We start from the raw sequence: 24192 nt of genomic DNA, 5'->3' as shown, positions 1-24192 counted from the left end.
CACGTGACTGCTGCTGCTACATTCTCTATCTAGTGGGCGGGATAACACTACAGTCAGGATGACAGCCCTAGAGATGATAGAGAAACTTTGTTTTAAGGAAAAACGACAGCTTTTAAAAGATGGAGACCAACACCTGAGTTACCAGACCTTCAGCAAAGGTAAAGTCAGAACATGTTTCTTACTTTTCACAGTGAATGGTACAAAAGGAAGGATTGACTTTGTGGATGCTCCTCACTGAGGCTGTTCTAAGTTGTCATTTTTTCCGTGTTTCTGTGTTTCCAACGCAAACAACAGATGTGCTGCCGTGTCATGAGATAAATGTTGTTGAGAGAGTATGGAGGCTATATTAAATAATTGTTTATGTTTCTTTAATGGTGTTTATGATATTGACTTTGTTAGACGGCTAAAAGCTTGTTCATGTGGATCTTGTTGGGTTTTTTTTTCTTATTATGAATTTTATATTTTGATAAGCGCATTGAGATGACTTTGTTGGAAATTGCTTTATACAAATAAAATTGATCTGAATTGAATTAACACTTGACAGCAGAAACATATGAAATTGTCATTGGTGGTCTCGATTTGCAACGTGCCTACCCAGCCCTAGTGGTCACGGCACATCACTGTTGTTTCTGTATAAATGTATGGTTTCGAGAGACATGGCGTCATAATGATGGTATTAAGAGGTGGATTCATTCAGTGTAGGACATCACTGAAGGCCTAGGTGTGAAATGCACGGCTCGCTACTGGCGTATGACTAAGAGGGAGATTGTTGGTCATGTTGTTGATGTAATGTGTTTGTTGATGATTTTAATTGATTTTAAATGTTCTTCTTGATTTTAAGCTGTTGAATGTTTTATCATGTAAAGCATATTGAGTTGCCTTGTCTATGAAATGCGCTATACAAATACATTTTCCTTGCCTTGCCTAGATGGGGAATCTTGATCAATCTCCCAATAGTTAGCCAGAGTCAAACTGGCCCAGTGAGGGCTCAGGAGGAAAAACGTAAATCCATTAGCCATAACATTATGATCACTTATGGTGTAGGACGGGCTCTCTAACTTTGATGATTACCAATAGGTTATACCTACTGAGCTTTGTTCCAGAGACCTCCAAAGAAGGATTTAAAATACATTAGGGTATCACATATCAAAAACACACAAAAAATACAACAAAATACCTGAAAAATGTATTAAACAACAACAAAGACACACACAAAGACAACAAAATACCTGAAAAATAATTTAGGTGAGAAAAAGGCAAACATGATTGCTTTCTGTACCATACTTGCTTGACGATTTTACAAAAGTGGATAGTGCCACCAAGGTTGGGTCAAAGAGGTCACATACTTTATTCAATTAGAGACAATTTTTTACTCTACAAGGGGATCAATACAAAAATGTTTTGAAGTTTGGCAACCTTTTTTGACTTATTTGGAAAATGTAAACAGATGACGTTTGTTGATGTGATATAATTGCATTTCTATTATTGTAGTGTATTGATTATCATTGGGTTTTTTGTTTTGCTTTTTTGGTGTGTGTGTCTTGTAAACTGTAATTCTTCAGTTATCTGGCCTTCTGTTATAAGGTGGGATGGGGAGCGGGAGAAGAAAATGTTGCAAAATGTATGTGTTGAATGATGCCATCTCTGCTATTCAAAAATAAGAAAATACGTTTTTTTTTTTTAAATACCTGAAAAATATACAAAATGACAACGAAAACACACAAAATGACAATCCACAACGAGGGGGGGCTCCAACATTCCCAAATCTGAATCTAAGCCAGCATGTGTGCGTGTCCTGGACAGTGTGAAACATAAAGTGTACACTTCTTACCGTAAAGTGGTTGTCCTCGCACTGGATTGAAACTCAGACGTTTCCCTGAGACAAAACACAGCCCAGTTATTCTCTGCACATCACCACAAACAGATGAAATGTAATAAAACTAATGAAAAAAAATGATCATGACGGATCTGCTTTTTTTTAAAACATTTTTTACAAATTTCAACATTTGCTCTAGGACAGGGGTGGGCAAACTTTTTGGCTGAAGGGCCACATGGACTTTTAAAAATTGACAGATGGGCCAGGCCAGCACCCGATGCATACATACATTCTTCTTCTTCTGGTCTAAAGTTCAAATTTATAAAATTTCATAACAAATAAACCATATGCTACAGATTTGCAACTTTCAACCAAATTTAGCCCCAATTCTAAAGAAACGTTTGTACATTTAAGGAGAGACAGGCCTGTTAGTAGAGCAGTGCTTCTCACAGTGTGTGGTAGAGAATGGAGACATGACAGGTTGAAATTTTCAATTTCATGCCAATCTTCTTAAAATCCCTTTCTTCATCGACAATAAAGATCATTACTAGGCAAATTTAGAATCCTAAAATGTATCAGAAATTAAAAGAACATTCAATTAAGACTGCATTGGATATGTGACTGGGATCAAAATGTAACGTGGAACTAAAATGCAAACAATGATTTACGTCGGCATGTGAAGTGGAGCAGAACCAGAAACAAACTTTTATTAGCTGATTTAAAACATTGATTTACTTTTTGTTTTCTTTAGCTTTTTGGCACAGATTGTAAACAGTGTTGTTGTTTCCTGAATATTTGGACTGCTGTACTTTTACATTTGTTTTTTATACAGGTACATAATTTCATTTAGTTTTTCAGTTTTGATTTATTCATGAAATATACTTGCATTATGAAACATGATGATACTTAATCCCTGTATGTCCATTTCATACTTGTACTGAATTTATTTATTTATTTATTTATTTTTTTTACTGCACTTTTTACATTTGTTTTTTTTATTAGTTTTTTTTTTTTAAATTCAGATAATGGGTTTAATTTAGTTTTTGATTGATTATGAAATATTATATTACTTGTTCCCTGTTGGTTCAACACATTTTTAACATGTGTTATTTGTCAGGATTATTTGGGGGGCAATGGGCACATGTGGGACTTGAAAGTTCACATAACACACCCACAAATATATATATATATATATTTGTGTGTGTGTGTGTGTGTGTGTGTGTGTGTGTGTGTGTGTGTAAAAGTAGCTCAGTTAAATAAAAAGTATTTGCATGAAAAAACCCTCCAACATAATTTGTTAATAATGGTTATTAGCATAATTATCAGCATGTTTGGAGGAAAAGTGACAATGGATGTTGTATTCCTTTAAAACCGCAGCGGTTTCTTTGAAAATAATAAGGCATACAGCCTTTGACAGGACTTCAGTGAAAAGTATTTACTTGTCCATTCATTATTAAACACTCAGCTCTCACTGTCGACTCTTCTTTTCTTTGGGTCACTCATTGTTGTAGATGTGTATCGCTGTGTCAGCGCCGTGGTTTTGCACCGTCAACCTCCACCTGGCTCACAAGGCGCGCTACGCTGCCTTGTGAGTGTTGCACTTGCAATATATTGAATGTCAGATAGATTAGGCCTACCTTTATCGTACAAAAAGTCAACTGAAAATCTCAGTGCATAGCACAAACTGCGTTGTGTTTAAATTTTTATATCTCTTGACCTATGACCCCCGCAGGTTGCGCATGCGCACTTTCAGAGTGTGAAAAGGCTTATTGAGGTGTCGCCTGATCCCAGCAGCCCGAGAATACTGTCCCCTAGGCAATCCACTCGTTCCGTGTCAAACAGCTGGTAGACGTTGGAGCTGATGTTTGAGAGCGGTTTATTTGCTGTGTACCGGTGGGTCTCGCAGCAATCTCATCACTCGGCGGGTGGTGGATGAATCCAACTCCACGACGACGTGGTAATATTTCATGTCGTCCGCAGTGATGCCTCTGGAACTGAGCTTCGACGTGCTAAAACCACGGCTCCGGGTCATGTTACCAAAACTCTGGTAACTTGACCGAATCAGTTTTGCACTATTATTGATTCCCATTGCTAAATGTTCTGAGGCACTTTTTCATTTTTACACTGAAAAAAGTTTACTTTTTGCCTGTTTCAAAGGCTACAATAAATATGCCTATCAAACGTTTCAACATACTGTATGTTGTGTTTTGTTGATTCACTGCGTCATCGTAGTGATGCTGGGTACACTGAACACATTTTACAGTTGTTTTGTCGAGCACTATGCCACATCAACCCCAAAATAATGTGCATTTGTAGAGGGTTGGAAGCAATAAAAAGAAATTAAAACAGTAGGATAAAATAAATTAGAAGAAAACAGACTTTATTATTTTTTATTTATTTTCATTCATTTCATCATTCACTTGCACTCACACTACTACACTCCCATTGCACGTTCAGTTCGCTAGGTAGCGCATTGGGCTTGTGGTAGGATAGGACTTACATGTAAACAAGCCAGAGGACTGGCTTCCCTGACTATCCAGTAAGGAAGGCAACATGTTAATAAGAGAATTTAGAGTAAAAAACATTTACATTTTCTGGTCTTGTGTGTGTCGTCTGGGGGGAAGTCCAGAGAGCGGGTTATGTTCAAACTCTGAGTACGTTCGGGCTCAAATAAGGAAAACTCTGAGTTTCCGGTTCTAGAAAGTGAGGTAAGTTATCCTGAGTATGTCACCATGGAAACATTTTCCGTGAACTGAACCTGCTCTCTGGCAGGTTTTGGATAAGAAACACTGGGTTTCTGCCTGGCTCCGCCCACCTGTATCCCAGTCAGTCATGGATTGTGTGTTCTTTCCAAATATATGGGAATGGTACCGCTTCCCAAGGTACACTTTAATTTACCTTGACACTCTTGTCAGACCATTAATCGTAAGGCAGTTAAAAATCGATACTGTGAAAATTGAATCGCAGTACTTTCTTTAAACAGCAGAGGGCGCTATCCAGAAGTGTTGGCGGTGGGCGTAATATGCTACTACTTTCTTTCTGGCCGCCTTCTCCTCTTAAACATGTTCATAAATGATTCCTTACCCCTTTAGCACCGAAATATTATCTCTAATATTATGTCAATATCTGTAAAAGTCACGTTTTTCTATTAGCTCTGTCTGCTAGCATAGCATCTCTTCTTCACTGCTAGATTAGCTGCATACCAACCGACCACCAGCGCCCTCTGCTGGTCCAAACAAATGTTGGACGTGGACGTGAGTAACTCAGGTTTACATACTCAGGGTTGATTGACCCACTTCATACCAGCTGTAATAGTACAGGATACTCAGAGTTTGTTGAACCTCCTTTTTTGAATACCCCCCTGGTCTCATGGTATGTTGTGCTGTGTCGTGTTATCTCGTGTCGTGTTGTCTGGTCTTGTGTTGTTTTGTGTTTTGAGTAGTGCTGTCAAGAGATCTGAAAAATTGTACAATTAATTAATCATGCTCTGTAATTAATTCATCTAAATAATCTCTTTTTTTAATTGCATCTAAAAATGCTGAGAAACACCCTCAGCTTGAGGTATTTTCATTTAAACTACATTATTGTGGCATATCAAAACACTGATATACGACAAAGTGGCTTTATAAAGTAATTTAAAGGTCCTATATCATGCAAATTAACTTTTTGAGCTTTTAACCTTGTTACAATGTTAATTCCTTATCAAAAACACCCCCAAAGTATTTTTGGGCTTGCTTCCTGCATTTCTGAGCAATCCTCAATAATCCTGCTCTCTGAGCTGCTTCTTTGCCCGCTTCTGAAAAACATGCAATTCAAATGCTAGTGACGTCACTAGCATTCTGAACCGTCCCCTCCAGGAAGTGCCTGCTGCCGGTGCCACGCCTCCACAGTGAACACTGCAGTGTAGGCACCCAGGGAGCAGAAATTGTATCACCTTTGACTTGATCTGACGTGTTTGTGACCCAATGCGACGCAACGGTTGAGGTGATAAACAAATGATTATCACCTTAAATGCACTATTCCTGTATTTAATAAAGATGAGGAGGGAAAAAAAAGTGAATTAGCAGCTTAAAACTCCAGTGAGTGTTTGAAGCTGCTGACTGTTGCTGCTGCTGGATGAACACACAGCACAGAAAAAAAAAGCTGTTATTTTTTAGTGCTTTATTTTTTTCCTGTAATGAATTCATCGCAATTAACGCGTTAAAGTGACAGCCCTAGTTTTGAGCATTGTTTGGTCTTGTGTTGTGTACTATTGTAATGTGGTGTTGTGTTGCGTACTTTGTGAACTGCTCCTCAGTCATGCGCTCAGACAGTCCTCTGAGGCGGTGCAGTGCAGCGAGCTCTGGGCTCAGGTCATCCCAGTCCTCCTCCTTCAGCTCTGTGAGACCAAACCCAGGTTAGATCAACCTCACACACACACACACACACACACACATGCACGCACACGCACACACTCCAGAAAGACCAACCCACATGTGTTTCAGGAATCTTCTTCTTACCAAAGCTTTGACACAGGCTGAGGAGGTTGAGGAAGAGGAGGAGGAGCTTCATCTGAGCCGCCATCCTGAACATTGACACACACGCATGCACGCACGCACGCACGCACACACAGTAACATCATTAATATGACCGAAGTCAAAGGAACGCCGCTAATGCTAATGCTTCTAATGCCACTGAGCTTCACGAGTCAAATGTTCACATGAAACACGACAAGGATCATAGAAGAAAGACTTTTCCTGCTTCATGGTTTCTTTTTTAACATATTATAATTAAATGTCCAACAGCTCTTATTTACACATGATAAAATATAGTCAGGTCAACTTTCTCAAAGCCTATTTTTCAGGGATAAAGTCAAACAGTTTCAGAACATCTAATTTCAACTTAATCTAAATATAACAACAACACAACCATGTACGTAAGCAAAGAAGCAAAACAGATATAATCACCAGACAGTAAGATTAACACTAAAAAAGACAGTTTGAGCAAAATACACAAAATCTAAATCGTTAACAAATAAGAATAACTCTAATTTAAATACTAAACTTAATATACATCAAACAACTCATATACATATACCTAATAAATCAAATAAGCAGACACAATATACCCCTAAATAATACATAATAATATATCAATCAATAATCATCATAAATTGTATTGCTGTGTACTGTGTGTGTGTGTGTGTGTGTGTGTGTGTGTGTGTGTGTGTGTGTGTGTGTGTGTGTGTGTGTGTGTGTGTGTGTGTGTGATTTAGCAAAACACACAGAGCAACAACTTTCATTTTCCTTTTGAAACAGGCTGTGTGTGTGTGTGTGCGTGCGTGCGTGCGTGCGTGCGTGTGTGCGTGCGTGCGTGCGTGCGTGTGTTTTAGCAAAACACACAGAGCAACAACTTTCATTTTCCTTTTGAAACAGGCTGTGTGTGTGTGTGTGTGTATGTGTGTGTGTTTTAGCAAAACACACAGAGCAACAACTTTCATTTCCCTTGTGTGTGTGTGTGTGTGTGTGTGTGTGTGTGTGTGTGTGTGTGTGTGTGTGTGTGTGTGTGTGTGTGTGTGTGTGTGTGTGTGTGTGTGTGTGTGTGTGTATTATCTTTGTCAGTTCTTTCATTTTCACTCCCACTCTGTCAGTGTGTGTGTGCTGTAAGTGATTGGCTCCCTCCTGTTTCCACCCAGATGTGCCTCCCTCACTGTTAGCTCACAGTGTTTGTTCTCAGATTGCTCATAGTGGCCCAGATTTATAAACTCTGCGTGAACATGGATGCAAATCTGAGTGCACATTGTGCGTACGACAGGACCGATGTGGGAGTTATGAAACATTTGTATCTGACCAATCCCAGCGCACTAATGATCGGGTGTTGATAAATGCGGCGGCTGAATTAGATTTTCATTAACATGTTATCAAAGCGACAGACATCCTCTGCTTCCACACTCCTCTCCTAAGCTGTTAACTTTTGATTGTTATGTATTTTCTGTATTTACTTTATTGTTGTTGGGTTTTTTCTGACTTGTGTAGTTGTTTTAACAACTATTAAGTGTTTTAGAGTTTTAGAAAAGTGTTTATAAATAAAATGCATTATTATTATTATTGATGGGACAAACAAGATTTCTGAGTGTGAAAAGGACAATGTTCTCACTGTTGAGTGTTCTCAACGTCTAAGTCTATACCTGGGTTTATATTTGGTTTATGAATGAACGTCAGGTGAACGTCTAAAGTCAATCAATCAATCTTTTATTTGTATCGCGCCAAATCATAACCAATGGTATCTCAAGACACTTTACAGTAGAGCAGTCTTAAGGACAGACTCTTCATTTTATGGATACACACATATGCATATATACGTATATACACATACATATGTATCCCACACCCAACATGAATTCATTCATGGCGGCAAGGAAAACCTTCTGTTAAGCAGCAGGAACCTTGTGTGGATCCCATTCCTATGATGAACAGCCATCCACATTATGCTGTGTTGGGTGTGTGCAGAGGAGAGGGTGGAGACAGAGTTGTTGAGACTCTGTAACTCCACACTGAGGATCCCACGGACCTGCAAGACAAAGGCCAGAAGGAGTACAGGAGCAAACACACAAGGGAAGAAGCAGACATAGAGGGAGTGTTAGAGAGAGGAATGGGACCCTCTCCGGTCCCTCTCTAACCTAAATGACCTCTCTCCTAACGCCCTCTCCAACCTCTCTCCAACCGAGCATGCCAGACCCCCCCGGCAGTCTATGCCTATTGCATCTTAACTATGAGCTATGAGCTGGTTCCTAACTAAAAGCTTTACCAAAGAGGAATGTTTTGAGCCTAACCTTAAAGGTAGAGAGGGTGTCTGCCCCCCCGAACCGTGGTTGGTAGATGGTTCCAGAGAAGTGGGGCCTGATAACTGAAAGCTCTTCCTCCTATACTACTTCTAGAGACAAATGGAACAACGAGTAGTCCAGCATTTTGAGAGCGTAGTGTTCTGGGGGGATTGTATGGCACTACAAGCTCCTTGAGATAGACTGGTGCCTGTCCATTTAGGGCTTTATAAGTGAGAAGAAGAATCTTGAATGCTATTCTATATTTTATGGGAAGCCAATGCAGAGAGGCTAATACAGGAGTAATGTGATCTCTTCTCCTAGTTTTAGTCAGTACACGTGCTGCAGCATTTTGAACCAGCTGAAGTGTCTTAAGCGACTTGCTCGGGCAGCCTACTAAAAGAGAATTACAATAATCCAGTCTAGAGGTAACAAAAGCATGGACTAGTTTTTCAGCGTCGCTTTGAGACAGGATAGATCTGATTTTAGACGTCTATTGTACGTTATTTCAACTTCTAAGATGTTTATATATACGTTGTTTAGACGTCTAATATATGTCTAGTCTACATTTAGACATCTATAAAACTTTCATTTCTATACCTCTGGTAGACCAATTTTAAACTAGATGTCTAAGGAACATTTAGACGTATAATAGACCTAAAAATGCTCGGTGGGAAGTGGCTTTGACACTGTGGGACGTTAGAAGGAGAAGCAAAATGAAGAAAGAGAAATTAAATAATTCTGCTTTCCCCGTCTACCTGCTGACTCAGCATGGATAAAGACAGGCAGGACCCATTTAAAGCCCTTTTTTAGAGAAGGCAAAGAAACATGAACAAACTAGGAACAACCAAAATTTGATGATTTCAAATCTTGAATATGTCCATATTTTGTAAATTAGGTCTTAAATTATATATTGTCATGTCTTAAACTATGTACATTAATTTATCACTTCATTTTTCACCCCCGTTTTTATTTAATTACTTGTTAAACGAACTAAAACTGGAGGAAAAAAAAGGTAAAATCTAAAAAACAAAATTAAAAAACAAAACAAATTAAATTTCAAGACGTATAATAACCTGACACACACACTCACTTTATTGTATATACCAGAGTTTCTGAAATTGTGGTACGTGTACCCCTAAGGGTATGTGATGGCACTACAGGTGGTACTTAAGAAAGAGAAAGAAGGAAAATTAACAAATTAAAACATTAAAAATATGGGGTTTTATAATGTTTATTTCTTTAGTTCAAAATTATAATGCTACTAAATATTACCAACAATTCACAAAATGACAACAAAAACACCAAATAAGAGAAAAATATACTGAATATTAAAAAGAACAGACAATCAACAACAAAATCTGCAAAATGACACCAAAAACACACACTAAGAGATTAAAATACTTACTATTACCAGCAACACACAAAACAACAACAAAAACCCATTGCTACAAAATACACAAACATAACAGAGAAACATTCAAAACGACCTAAGAAACAGACTAAGATGGAATAATTTAAATCATACCAACCACACACAAAAGCAAAATACACAAAATGAAACCAGAAACACACACATTGACACAGAAAACTCACAAAATGATGATGATAGAAATGATACTGATTAGAACATTATTAGAAAAAAACAATGATTATTCTCCTGGTCTCACATCAGGAGGGAGAGGACCATAAATGATAAAAACTATAGAAATAAATCTATTCATGAGGCACTAAATACTGTTTTTTTCTACTTATTTACAAAATGAGATTCTTTAAAATGTGTGTCATCACTCATTCATTCTATCGTTATAATCTATAGTAGTTTTTTCATAGTATTCTGAGCAAAATGTGGTAGTTGGACATAAGGGGTACTTAGATTCAGAAATGAGAGAAAGTGGGTACTTGCTTTATAAACACGAGACAGAGCGTGGGGGCGGGGCGTTCACCGGTACATACATAGACTGTAGAAAATACATACATGCCACTGCGCGAAGGACGCTGAAATGCTCTGTTGTGTCTGTTTACATGTCAATCACGGCAGAGAGCTTCCTGGAGGCGCGGCTTCTCCAGCTCAGTGCCGCGTCAAATTCATCATCAAAGTGGGAACGCGTCATCAAATTGCAGCGAGGTGTTTGGGTTCACCCTGCAGTAAGAAAGGAGCAAATCACCCTCTGACTAATGATAGAGGGAATCAATTAAAAAAATACTTTGGGCATGTGTATGAAGCCCATATAGTACTTTTATGATGTTTAAAGCGTAACATGAACTCTTTAAGTTACGTCATATTTTTTAATTAGCCACGGTAATACAGTGGTAAAATAGGGAGGTAGCATAACTGTATCAAAATTTGGATACCGCCCAAGCCTACTGTAGTTGTTAACAATTCTATACTTTTCAGTTTATTTTGAGTTTGTGGATAAAAACCCAGACTTTGTTTAACATTAGATTGCTGGTTGTCACATTTCTGTTAAAAATTTCTTTATATTGTGATTCTGAGGAGGAACATTTTCCTGTTTGTGTCGTGGCTCCGCAAAGCATAGCAGATGAGAAGATGCAGTTCTCTACTCACCTGGTCCTGGTCCACATGGGGCTGGAGGACAGACACAGGCTCCGACACGGTGGGATCCTGTCTGTAGATATAGAAAGTAAGGAGTCTGTTTTAATTTGCTGGAGCTCAGTCAGAAGCAGAAAGTGAAAGCAGAAGGACCAGGAATAGGCTGTGATTTCATCTCAAACATTCTTTAACTCTTCACAGCTCCACATCCTTTCTGCTGTTGTGTGTATTTGTCATTGAGGTTTTGTCCTGTTTTTGTCAGGTTTCACATTCTTTCCAAAAAACATCTCCACATCTTTCAGAGCCTTTTTTTTTTTTTTGTATCATTTTCCTTCTCTTTCTGTGGTGCTGGAGGGCTGCAGTCCTGCACATTCCCTCCAGGGCAGGAACTGAGCTGTGTACACTTCAACAAACCAAAGCAAACAGTGTGATCAGGAACCTCCGTGTTTGCATTCCCAGATGTAATCAGATTACCTGAGTGCTGCATGACGCCTTCCCGTCTGGTGAACGAGAGGAACGCTGGGATCAAAGCAAATTAAATCAATTCAACTCCATAACGTGTAAAGTAAACACACAAAATGAGTCAAGAAACACACAAGACGACAACAAATGCACACACAAAAACAGAAATGTAAACAAAACACAAAATGTCAACCAAGACACAAAAAGATTCATACCATTTACAACAATAAAAATAGAGAGAATGACAGGAAATATACAAAACTTAAATTAAATCTGAGGGTTCCTCAGAAGTCTGCTTTATACAGTATATGTACAAAGACGCATTTTAAACATTTTTAGATTATTTATATTGGAATGAAAAGGGTCCTGTTTGAAAATAAGCTGGTTGTTAAGCACAGTTTTGCACTAAACAGTTATTCATGCTGCATCAGGACCCTACCACCCCCTTTAAAACAGTGCAAATGGTACGACCCACATGTGCTGCTGCAGCAGGTAGTCTATACAGTGGATGTGCAGCATGTATTTCCTCAAGAAAGGAAACTATGGAATCAGAACAGTATCATAATGAATGAACTCTTGCAGGCTTCTTACATTTTCTCTATACTTTTAAACCAATTGTAGAGCTACTGATATGTGAAAAGTGTGGAGAAAATGTAAGAAGCCATATGATTGGCTGGAAGCAAACATCTGATTGGCTGATGAATCTGTTAATCAGTTTTATCAGCCAATGGTGACGTTTGTTGACCCGCGACGTCAGGGCAGTCTCAAAATTCACCACATATTTCTCTCACAAATGCACAGAAGTTTCACAGCACAGAAGCGGTTTGTAAATGCACATTCAGCAATTTGCTTTATCTGTGGATTTATATTACAAGTGTGCCTGAAAATATTATTTGTGAAACAGATCGTGTGCATTTGTGAATCTGAAATACAACTGTAAAACAAAGCATGTGCATTTGTGAAAAACCCTGCAAGAGTTCATTCATTATGATACTGTTCTGATTCCATAGGAAAACCAACCAGGCCAAAAAGTCAAAGAAAGGGAGAGAAGGTGAAATGAAGAAAAGCAACCGCTTACTCAGTTTTTCAGAGGTGAACTTTAAAACACTCACATCTTTTTTAGGCAATATATTATTTTGTTTGAAATTAACTACGTGCACTCTCGTGCATTTAAATGCTGGAACATTCCTTTTGCACGTCAAATCTTAATTGGAAATAAAGTTATTTAAAAAAACGATTTTGAAGACTAAATTTTGCTGCCACCAACTCTTAAGTAGGTGTCCAGAGTGTCCCATTGATTCTATTCATTCTATATTTACCTTTTATTAACCTTTGTACAAGTTTGCTTTGTCTGTGTGTTAGTTATACCCCCCCCCCAAAAAAAAAAATAAAAAAATTACCAGCTGCCCCTCAAATTGTAGCAAAAGTATTGTAACATCCCTGCAGAGTGTTATAGTTGTAGTGTTGTTGTTCTAATGTTAATGTTGATGGTTCCTTTGGGAAGAGCGGGGATGTGAGTGCATGAGGGGGCGGGTCAGGGAGGAGGGGAGGCCCGTGTGCGGGAGAAGAGCTGAGATGTAAATGATTGAGCAGGAGCCCGATAAGCCTTGACCCTTTTTGTTATTTTTGGCGTTGTTACGGCCGAGAGTAACCACAGTTCTGTGCAGAAACAAAGCGGCTAACAAGCAAGAAGGTTGTCGTCCTTTCCAGAGTTCTTTGGGACGCTACAGTATGTCACAAACACAATATTCAATAAACCATTAAAATATAGTAGAACAGATTTATAAAATACAAGCAATGGATATGGAGTCATTGGATAATTGCAATGACTCCATATCATATGGGGGTCAGAACCCCATGTGGGGTCAACCTGGAATTAAATTGGGGTTTATATGTCTAATAATTGGTTAGAAAAAAAAGGAAAAAAAGTAGGTAAAAACGGATTAAAATTCTATTTATAAAATTATTTGAATTATTGTTTTTCAAATACACATCACACACAATAAATATCAAATAACTGTATCCTATAATTTAAAATACAATATAAAAATATCTGAGATGGACACTTGTCACTTTGTTGCTAATCCTGGCTTTTCTGTATTTGTAACACTTTCAGAAACATGATCAAAAACTAATTCTAGAAAAAAAAAAATGTCTCTGGGGTCGCCGAAATTTGTGGTATCAAAATGGGGTCACAACCTGAAAAAGGTTTGGAACTTCTGGGTTAATATGAATTAAAAAAAAAAAAGAAAGCTTATAAAAGAATACTTGTATAGTTTCTGGGCAAAAAAAAAGTGTACATATTAAAACTTAAAGGAGGGGCCCAACAAGATGGTTTGTACCCAGGGCCCAAAATGTGATGCTACGCCCCTGCGTATGAGTTCTTTCTGGCCTGCTCTTTCCTTTTCACATTCCCTCTGATGTTCGTTTTCCTTGTGTTAAACAGTATTTCTGTTTCTCCTGTATATATATATATATATATATATATGTCTGTTGGCATGATCAGCAGACTCCTCTGAGGAAGACTGACAGTCGGCAGTCGAAACATATCAGGAGATCAAAGTAAATTTCCTGAAAAAAGTTGTCTGAATAAATAAAACCTTAACATATCAATTTAAAAAAAAAAAAAAAATGACAAAATGAAAGTGTCACTAAGTGGTTTTGTACTTTATGTCCTTTTACAGAATTTAAGAAAAGTATGTTTCCAGCATTACTTCCCACTAACATTAGTCATCGGATTCTTTGAAATTCCAAACTACTCCATAACAGTCCTTTACATCATCTAATTAAGGTCTAATGACTAAACCACTAATAACATAAAGTGAAAGGAAACATTCAGGCATGAATAGGTTAGAGCAGGGGTTCTCAAACTTTTCAGCCCATGACCCCCAAAATGAAGGTTCCACAGACAGGGGACCCCCGCTGTACCTGAAGGTGGTTGAACACAGACATGAACATTGAACAGTCATGTGGAGACAGAACCATCTAGAAGGGGGAATAAAGGGGAGAGATTTTTGGGGCCCATCCATAAAATCAGCAAAACGATGGTCCATTGTTCTATGAATCTGTGATAACCACATTTATTCAGAGATCTGAAGAATATCAACTGTTATTCAGGAAGTTTACCATTATTTCAGTAGTAGTATATAGTCATCTTAAAGATAGAAATTATTGTTTTAATCAGAAATAAAATAGGTAAAAAGTGACCAAAAATTGAGAGAATAAAGAGGTAAAGGGGTTCAAAGTGTCAATATTGGACAAATTATAAACAATTAGTTTAAACTGGCAAATAATTAGCATGACAAATCGTGAATGTGCTTAAATTTGAAAAAGAATTAACTATGGCGGAAGGGTTAAGTGACAATAATGGGTGAACATATGTTATTAGATGTAAAAATTGGTGGAAATTGTATATGAATTATAGATGCTGAAAATGGTTTAAAAAAAAGGCAATGAAATTGGATTTAGGGTCAGAAATGCAGCAAAAAATGCATTAAAATATGCAAAAAAAGATGGATTAAGGGTCAAATGTGACAAGTGCAGAAAAAGGGTAAAAATAAGCAAAAATGTACTCAAGTGGTTCAGAAAACATTCTTATTTTCTTGAAGGCATCTGATGACCCCCTCCCAATGTTTCACTGACCCCAAGGTTGAGAACCACTGGGCTATACTAAATCTCTTTAAATCTTTAAAACTGAACACAACCTGAAAATATTTTAATATTGTCACTAACCCAACATCTGCCCAAAATTTATCATAAACACTATTTTCACATTTAAAGGCACAAGATGTGATAATCCCTTAACATTAATCTATATTAGCTTTCTGACGAGGACTTGTAGATCGTCAGTTACTCGCAGTCATTTTACTTTCTAGATTGAGGTTTTGATCCAACAACCGACCACGTTTGATCACCAAGTGTTAAATGAAGAGAGTAGAGCTCACAAACCAAAATACACCGCCTCTTAAAGCTCTCGACCAACATATCAGGCTAATGAGCTGCAGTTAGAAGTGACTCAGCAGAGGGTTATTCCATAAAGGAAGGTTAACAAACTCTGAGTCTATCCATAAACTCTGGGTCAACATACCCAGCGATGGGAAACTCTGGGTATCGGATTCTATTACAGCTGGTATGAAGTGGGTCAATCAACCCTGAATATGTAAACATTGGGTTACTTACGTGCATGCGCGCGTTAAAAAGCCATCATCATTGGATCAGAGAATATTCAAACTGCCATGACAACCAAATGGAATAGAGTGATTTATTCACCATAATGGGTGAAATAAGCCGGTGTTTGAGGAATATGAGCCTGTTCTAAAGGTGCGTTCAGTCTTCAGTGACTATAGTGGCTTAAATCACTCATAATTAGTCACACTTTTTGGTCGCTTCATCACTTTATTGCTTCAGTGACGTGACGAGCGGTGAATAATATGATGTGTGGTCTACAGATTTAACTGTATAACAATATAAAACACCAATCAAGCCTTAAAAGTTGATTTATTTAAATTATCATCTCCCCTTTATATTATCCAGTTTTGTATTCAGAGAACATTACTACAGACGTCATTAGATGTTTTAATGCAGATCAGCCTCTCAGTGACTGTCACTTAATGATCTGTATTCACAATGTTAAAGAAGACTACCGTTATCACAAAAAAAAAAGAAAAAAAAAAAAGTAAAGCAACACATTAGTAATGATGTGAGCACGTCTGTGGTGTGTGATGTTACTAATGTGTTTCAGAGAAGAGTGTTAAGGTTCATTAAAGTGTTCAGAAACGGTGTTCAGGTGGGCAGAGCCAGGTAGAAACAGGGTTTCTTTGATAAAACCTGCCAGCGACCAGGTTTGATTCACGGACAATGTTGCCATGGTAACATACCTCGCGTTTAGGAATGGGATACTCAGAGTTTCCCTCATTTAAGCCCAAACGTAGACAGCGACAGGCTGCTTATTTACAACATACCGTGCAATAGTTTGGCTGACCTGTCCCTGGATAACAGTCAGTCCGTTAAAATCCAGCCGCAGCGTTAGCTTCACTGATGCATCTTCTGGAGACAAAAATACTGCGCGTATTTCCACTGAGAAGCTCGTCCTGCACTCGCATGACTTGCCATGATTGGCGCACGTGATGTAAACAGAAACACGCTGGCAATGCTTTTTCTACTGTTTTACCATGGTTGGCACGGCGTCCCGCAAAAATATGTAGCGCCACTGTAAACAGGCAGTACACTGCTGCTAGCAAAGTAACGAACAAACTCACCATATAGTAACGGTAACGGCGTCATTTCTTTAGAAAAATATTGCGTTACAGTACTAGTTACTGTCAAGTGATGTTGGGTTACCGCCTAACACTGGTTGAGACACTGAGCGAATGATGAGCTCAGAGTAAAGATTTATTTCAGTTGAATTCTTTAGGAAAATCTGTCAAATGTTTTGATTCCTTCTCAAGATCAGGAGTTTAAAGTCCATATGAAGAAGATGACAAGGAAAAGCAGTAAAGGAACGCTGGCTTTTTATTGAAAACAGGAGAGAACAGTGATGGAAGCAGCTGTGGGACTGCAGCGCCCCCTGCTGGAGGATCTAGAAGCACTTGCGGTGGACAATGCTGGGGCCGGACTCGTCGTACTCCTGCTTGCTGATCCACATCTGCTGGAAAGTGGAGAGCGAGGCCAGGATGGAGCCACCGATCCACACGGAGTACTTTCTCTCAGGAGGAGCAATGATCTGAAAGGACATTTACAGCATGATTCAGCACATTAGGCTCTAGTTTAACCTTTAGTCACATGACTGCTTTAGGACTTTAAACTGGTTTGAAATGGAAACAGAACACATCTGTCCTCAGTTTGTCCACTAGGGCAGAGGTTCTCAACCTTGGGGTCAAGAGACAATGAGGCCATTTTGCTTTTTTAACCCTTTCTACAACACTATATTTTAACCACTTTCCTATATTTTTTGCTCCTTCAATGTATTTTGCTACATTTCGCCGAAATGTCCATCAAATTTCAATTTTTACCACTTTCAAGTCATTTTCAGCACTTAATCCTTTTCCACCACTTTTAACCTGTTTTCACAATATTTCAGGATTATTTTTCACAAATTTAACCACATTCACAATTGTTTAAACCAATTGTTTCAATATTGACACTTTGATAAAAACAAGTATTTACATCTTTAAGATGAATATACACTAATGCCCAATTGATAGTGGATATTATTCAGATCAATAAATGTGGTTATCACAGATTCATAGAACAACTAACCATCATTTTGCTGACGTTATGGATGGTCTTTAAAAAGCTCTCCCCTTTAGTCCCCCTTTTAGATAGCCCCGTCTCAACAGGACTGTTAAACCACCTTCAGGTACAGTGGGGGTCCCCAGTCTCCGGAACCTTTATTTTGTGGGGTTTGCGCACTAAGGGACAGTGTGTGTGTCAAACATTACTTTGATCTTCATGGTGGGCGGGGCCAGCGCTGTGATCTCCTTCTGCATGCGGTCTGCGATGCCGGGGTACATGGTGGTTCCTCCGGACAGCACTGTGTTAGCATAGAGGTCTTTACGGATGTCCACGTCACACTTCATGATGCTGTTGTAAGTGGTCTCGTGGATTCCCACCGACTCCATTCCTGCACCAGAGAATGTGGTTAATTATGGTCAAATGAGAATACGTTTGAAGGTTGGATGTACAAAGAGGTGTGCATACTCTAGTGTTGTAAAATAGCGTGTGCGATTTCCCTGGTTTAATTTTAATGGGACATGTAAATGATAGATGTTTGTTTTTTTTTAATACTTATTTTTATAATTTTTTGTTTGATGTATTTTTCTGTAATGTATGTTTTTGGAGTCAGTATTTTTGTATCTTTCTGTTGTCTTTTGTATAATTACTGCTTTTTGTTGCCATAGTGTGATTCTGGAGCATTTTGTGAATTTTTGTATCTTTTTTGGTGTACTTTTGCGCATTGTCTTCATTTTGTGTATTTTTGTATAAGTATTTAGTTTTGTGTATTTTGAGTCATTTTCATATTTTTGTTGTATTTTTCTGTTATGTATGTTTTTGTAATTTTGTGTGTTTTTGGAGCCTTTTGTAAATTTTTATGCCTTTCTGTTGTCATTTTGTGTACTTTCTGTATAAATATTGTTCAGTTTTGTTTTTACTCCTTTAGTATATTTTTATTATAAATACTGTCTGTGGGTGTGTGTGAGTCATCTGCTCCGTGCGTTCTCTCACACGTGTCTTGCACATATGTCGCAGGTTGTTGAGAGAGACACGGAAGTACCACGAAAATAAACGTTCTGCAACACCAAAGTCGCAACTCTCTCTAAACAGCTCTGTGTGAGTTCTGTATTTTCACCCAGGTGTATTGCACGAACGCGCATCAGCCGTGTGTGCGTTTACATTGTAGCTGCTAGCATCTTTCTTAGCACATAGAATAATGTAAGAAGAAACTCACCCTTGTGCAGAACAAACAATAATCATAGTGGAGCATCCACTCACAAAAATGATACATTCCTCTGTCTGAAGAAGCAGAATGTTTGTGATATAATCGGCTAATGACCATCAGCACAGCCACCGCCCACAGTCATGAGACGAAGGAGGAAGTGAAGTCCGTGACTCGAGATTTAAAAGGAAGTTTGGAATCACAGGAATAATATTAAATAACCATGAAATATTAACTTAAATAACTTTAGCTGTACAAAAACATTTTCAATGTTGACCTTTTTTTTAACCCAAACAAACTGCAACAGTGACTTCATGAACCCGGAACCAGAATCAATACCGCGCTCTTACCGAGGGAGCCGTGATCTTAAAATTAACGTTTTGACTGTTTTGCTTTACCAAATTATTCCAAAATAACAGATACACACACTTAGAGTATTTGGAACCCGTTGACTAAGTTTCAGGTTGAACTCACGGGGAGATATTCGCTCCACACACACCATCCTTGTATTTATAGATAGATTTCAACACTGTTGATCTATGTCACAGAAACAATGGGACTTTCAAATTCAGCAAACTAGTCAATACTCAATGGCAGCACATGGTGTGCGTACAGCGATGGAACCTCAGAAGAGGAGCTAAAGAGCCTCATGTGGCTCAGGGGCCAAGGGTTAAATTCACATACTGCCTTTAAACTTTTCAGAGTCTACACAGGAAGAGCCTTTGTCATTGTGCGTTTCAAAATAAAAGCACAGGCAGAGCTGCACTGGTTTGAAGTTTGAACTGAAGTGTGGAGCTGATGGACGTCGTTATACCTGCACCACGTTTGGATTTTCTCAAACAAACAAGTGAAGATTCTTTTGGTTGGTGAAGGATTCACTTTTTGAAGAAACTGAGACGCACCGAGAAAGGAAGGCTGGAAGAGCGCCTCAGGGCAGCGGAACCTCTCGTTGCCGATGGTGATGACCTGCCCGTCGGGAAGCTCGTAGCTCTTCTCCAGAGATGAGGACGAAGACGCCGTCTGCATCTCCTGTTCGAAGTCCAGCGCCACATAGCACAGCTTCTCCTTGATGTCACGCACAATCTCGCGCTCGGCTGCGGAGAAGCAGACAGTGTCAGGGGTGCGGCTGAGCCCCCAGTGGGGGGGCGTGGCCTACCGGTGGTGGTGAAGCTGTAGCCTCTCTCTGTGAGGATCTTCATCAGGTAGTCCGTCAGGTCTCTGCCCGCCAGGTCCAGACGGAGGATGGCGTGAGGCAGAGCGTAGCCCTCGTAGATGGGCACAGTGTGGCTGACTCCGTCCCCAGAGTCCATCACGATCCCTGAGGGAGGAGCAGCTGGAACGTTAGCCTGTGTGGGCGAGCCGGGTCACGTGACCTACGAGCTGCCACTGACCTGTGGTTCGACCAGAGGCGTACAGAGACAGGACGGCCTGGATAGCCACGTACATAGCCGGAGTGTTGAAGGTCTCGAACATGATCTGAACAAAGATGGGAGAACACTGAGCTGCTGGTTTATGGAGAGAGAGAAATAGACTCACAATTTTCACAGGTTTTTCAGATCATTTCAAAAATCTGTTAAAATTATTAAAACATTTTCTGTCAAAACAAGGGAAGGCTGCAGTGAAATACATTCTTGTAGCATCTGTTTTTGTATCAGTAAATGGAATCAGAGACGTTTAGAGAGAGTTGCGACATCTCCGTTCATGCCAATGGGATTGTTTTTTTTTTTTCATTTTTTTTTTTTACAGAAATGGTGAATTACGGAACCTCACAATAGTTCCCGGAAGTGAGCAGTTGACTATTGCCGCGGAATAGAGGTAGAGCGGACTAGACAGTTTGTGATGTGCTTTTGAACAGCAAGATGTTTAATCATAAAATGGAATTCATCTTCAGTAGAGACTTCAATACTGCCCCTAGTGGAGGAGTGGTGCTTTCTAAGCATGTGGATCAGAATCTCGAATGTAAATATGAGCAAAACCGTGTTGAATTCTTTTTTTTTTAACTAAATGTACAAGCCGGCCGATCCACTAACACACAATTCACAATTTATACATGATTCATGATAAACACACAAAATCACGTGTAAATTGTGGATATATTTGAGACAAATCTCTCCCCATGCTGTTTACCATCAGAGTTAGCATTAGCATGGACCAACCTGGGTCATCTTCTCCCTGTTGGCTTTGGGGTTGAGTGGAGCTTCTGTCAGCAGGACTGGATGTTCTTCAGGAGCCACACGCAGCTCGTTGTAGAAGGTGTGATGCCAGATCTGCAAACAGACGCTGAGTGAGAAGCTGAAGCATCAGTGACGCACTAAAGTGGGCATGTTACACAAATTTTAAGACATGTTAAACTCGAGGCGCGCCAGAGCATCTAATCCGGCCCACAGGAAGATTTGGTTTAAAGTAAAATGCAGCAAAAACAGCACTTCTGTAAATAATCATAAGTTCTTGATAAAATACGATGGCAGTTGCAATATCACATTTACAGTAATATTAAATTCCAATTATTTTCAAAATTCTGGACAATTCATGCAAATTATCCCACAGAATTCTGGCAAATCACTTTACAACTAATTTTCTGGAAATTTGTAAACTCAAGGAATTTTAACCAAACTGCTTATTATTGAAGATTTTGTTTGAATTTGCGCTTTTTCCTTCACAAAAAGCAAAACAGTTGTCTGGCCCACTTAAGGTCAAACTGGGTCATATGTGGCCCTTGAACAAAAATGAGTTTGACACCACTGCTCTAAGCTAAGCTCTGACAGGAGGCCTGACCTTCTCCATGTCGTCCCAGTTGGTGACGATGCCGTGCTCGATGGGGTATTTGAGGGTGAGGATTCCTCTCTTACTCTGAGCCTCGTCTCCGACGTAGCTGTCCTTCTGACCCATTCCAACCATCACGCCCTGTAGGAGCAGCACAGCACAAGCTTTAGGAGCAGCCCCGCCTCTCTGTGCCCGGCCCTCCATCAGCTCCCTGACCACCTACCTGATGTCTGGGACGTCCCACGATGGATGGGAACACAGCTCGGGGAGCGTCGTCTCCGGCGAACCCGGCCTTGCACATTCCAGATCCATTGTCCACAACGAGGGCGGCGATGTCTTCATCCATGTCTGAGAGCAGATGTTTGATCAGTCACACACTTGGAAAACTTTAAGGTCATTGTCATGAGGCTCATTCAGTTAACATGCTTTTTTCTTGTGGGTTTTGTGCTCAGTGTGTGGTAATACTTGGTGCTTCACAAAGTATTATGTGTCAATGTATATCATAAATCAGTCATGGGCTTCATGCAGCCCCAAGGCAACACAAAAATTACTCCATAAACACAACAGGACAACAAAATGAGAACATGATTTCACAAAGCCTGCTTATTTAATCCTGATCATTAAATACCTTCATTTAAATCATGTTAAAATAGTTGAATCTAATCTTAGTGACTGTTAATTTAACAGAGTTTTATAAAAATGTGTTAAACCACCAAAGAGTAAAAACAGAAGTGAGCAACTTTAGCCATAGCCACAAAAATATAATTGATTTGAGGGTCACATTCACGTCAGTATCTCCATAAAGGGTTTTCACAGTGCGTTGTCAACCTGGAAGTTGCCATTTTGGAGATAAGCAGCAGGTTTACAAACAGCACACATTTTGAGAGGAAATGGTGCACTATTGCCTTGTTTTTGGCTGTACTAACCAATCAGACCATGAAAAACGTTGAGTTTTATAGACTGCCAAAAGTTATAACAGATCAGGGATAACAATGTCTGCATTTTATAGTCAGTAGTTCTACATCAGGAGAGCAGTGACATGAGACTAGCTCACTGTTGTTGCACCAGTTGTTATTGGTGTTAATGCAAACACCCCCGCCCTCATCTCCCAACTTGCATTTAAATCCAGCTTTAGGTAGTCCAGTTTGTTCTCCAGGGAGTGGACACCAACAGTGAGCTAGTGTTATGTCACTGCTCTCCTGATGTAGAACTACTGGCTGTTTGTAAACTGGCTGCTTATCTCCAAAATGGCAATTTCCTGGTTGATGACGCACCGTGAATACCTCTATTAAAGCAAGGAATCTCTGTGTCTGTCTGTCTCTCTAACTCTAGTGTTCAGGGACACACAGAGCTTATACTTGCTACATAGTTGCAGCTTGATTCAAAGCTGTGCGACGTTGGATTGGTTTGTACTGAAATACATGAATGAAAAAAGTCCATTTAATGAATAATTTCATAAAATTGTCTATAGAACGAAGCAGAGCCAATCCAGTCACGTGTGCAAGAGCCAATCATTGCACAGCTCCGCTCCGGTGCGTGCTAGAGGCAATCACAATAGCAAGCTAGAGTCACGTGTGCGGCCAGAGCCAATCGCTGAAGAGCTACTGTACTAGTTAGAATAATGAACAGTCAGAGCATTAACACAAGAAAAACACAAAAATGACTCCAAATACACAACATTAACATACACAGAAAAAGAAAATACAATATAAATATGCAAATAGAATAAAACACACTTTTACAAAAATGAATCTGAATAAATCACAAAATAAATAAAAATTCATTTTCTGTGTTAACTCAAACATTTACAGTTATTTTCTAAATACTGACAAGTATTACATTTATTTTTTCTAGCTTTTTGGTCCAAAAACATCCATGACCTGTTTTATGCCCCAACCCACAGGTTGAGGATCTGTGTTACACTGACATCTACAATAATGGGCGACCGTGGATCAGGTGGTAGAGAGGTTGAGGGTTCAATCCCAGTCTCAGTCACATTGGTGTGTGGATGGCTGAATGAGTTGATATTGTAAAGCGCTTTGGGACTTCATAAAAGCTCTATTTAAATCAAGTCAACTTACCATAATAACCTCGTGCTCTAAAAAACGTTTTTATTTTACACCCACACACACCTGAACTACTATAAGATGATGACAGAATCTTACAAGTCACCTATTTATGTGTTAACACACACAGAGATATAAAAGTGATACTGAACTCTTACCTGCGCAGGTGAGTGAGGTGTGTCCTCTGTCAACCACAGCTAGAACTTCGGTGGCTCCGGTTTTAAGAGCTCATCATGGCCATATAAGGGCAAATTCTATCAAGAGCTTCTCTGATTGGTCCAGGTTCCAGATCAGTTC

The 24192-nt window shown here is 39.2% G+C and overlaps 2 protein-coding genes across 3 annotated transcripts in view; both read right to left on the bottom strand.

Annotated features, from left to right (window-relative positions):
* The window catches only part of LOC114470317 (uncharacterized), a 34459-nt gene extending 23158 nt beyond the window's left edge, over positions 1-11301 (bottom strand). The window contains exons 1-4 of one of the 2 annotated variants that reach the window (XM_028458455.1): positions 11185-11301; positions 6316-6380; positions 6095-6194; positions 1832-1876 (exon numbers count right to left, since the gene is read on the bottom strand). In XM_028458455.1, coding sequence (XP_028314256.1) covers positions 1832-1876; positions 6095-6194; positions 6316-6380; positions 11185-11201 — 227 coding nt within the window. In that variant the 5' untranslated portion in view covers positions 11202-11301. Of the gene's footprint in view, positions 1-1831; positions 1877-6094; positions 6195-6315; positions 6381-11184 lie in introns of those variants that run through there. The other variant, XM_028458456.1, reaches the window with a different exon arrangement.
* A 5823-nt stretch (positions 11302-17124) lies between these two features.
* On the bottom strand, positions 17125-24192 carry LOC114469377 (actin, cytoplasmic). The gene is made up of 9 exons (XM_028456874.1): positions 24054-24192; positions 22053-22177; positions 21842-21970; positions 21223-21333; positions 20458-20542; positions 20223-20384; positions 19969-20160; positions 18072-18253; positions 17125-17353 (listed from the first exon to the last, which is right to left on the bottom strand). Exons 2-9 carry the CDS (start codon positions 22173-22175, stop codon positions 17210-17212), a joined length of 1128 nt encoding a protein of 375 aa, XP_028312675.1. The 5' UTR covers positions 22176-22177; positions 24054-24192; the 3' UTR covers positions 17125-17209.

This window comes from Gouania willdenowi, chromosome 9 (genome assembly GCF_900634775.1).
Source record: "Gouania willdenowi chromosome 9, fGouWil2.1, whole genome shotgun sequence".
NCBI classification, from domain to species: domain Eukaryota; kingdom Metazoa; phylum Chordata; class Actinopteri; order Blenniiformes; family Gobiesocidae; genus Gouania; species Gouania willdenowi.
The sequence above is the reverse complement of the archived record's forward strand: the minus strand, read 5'-3'. Positions and strand labels throughout refer to the sequence as shown.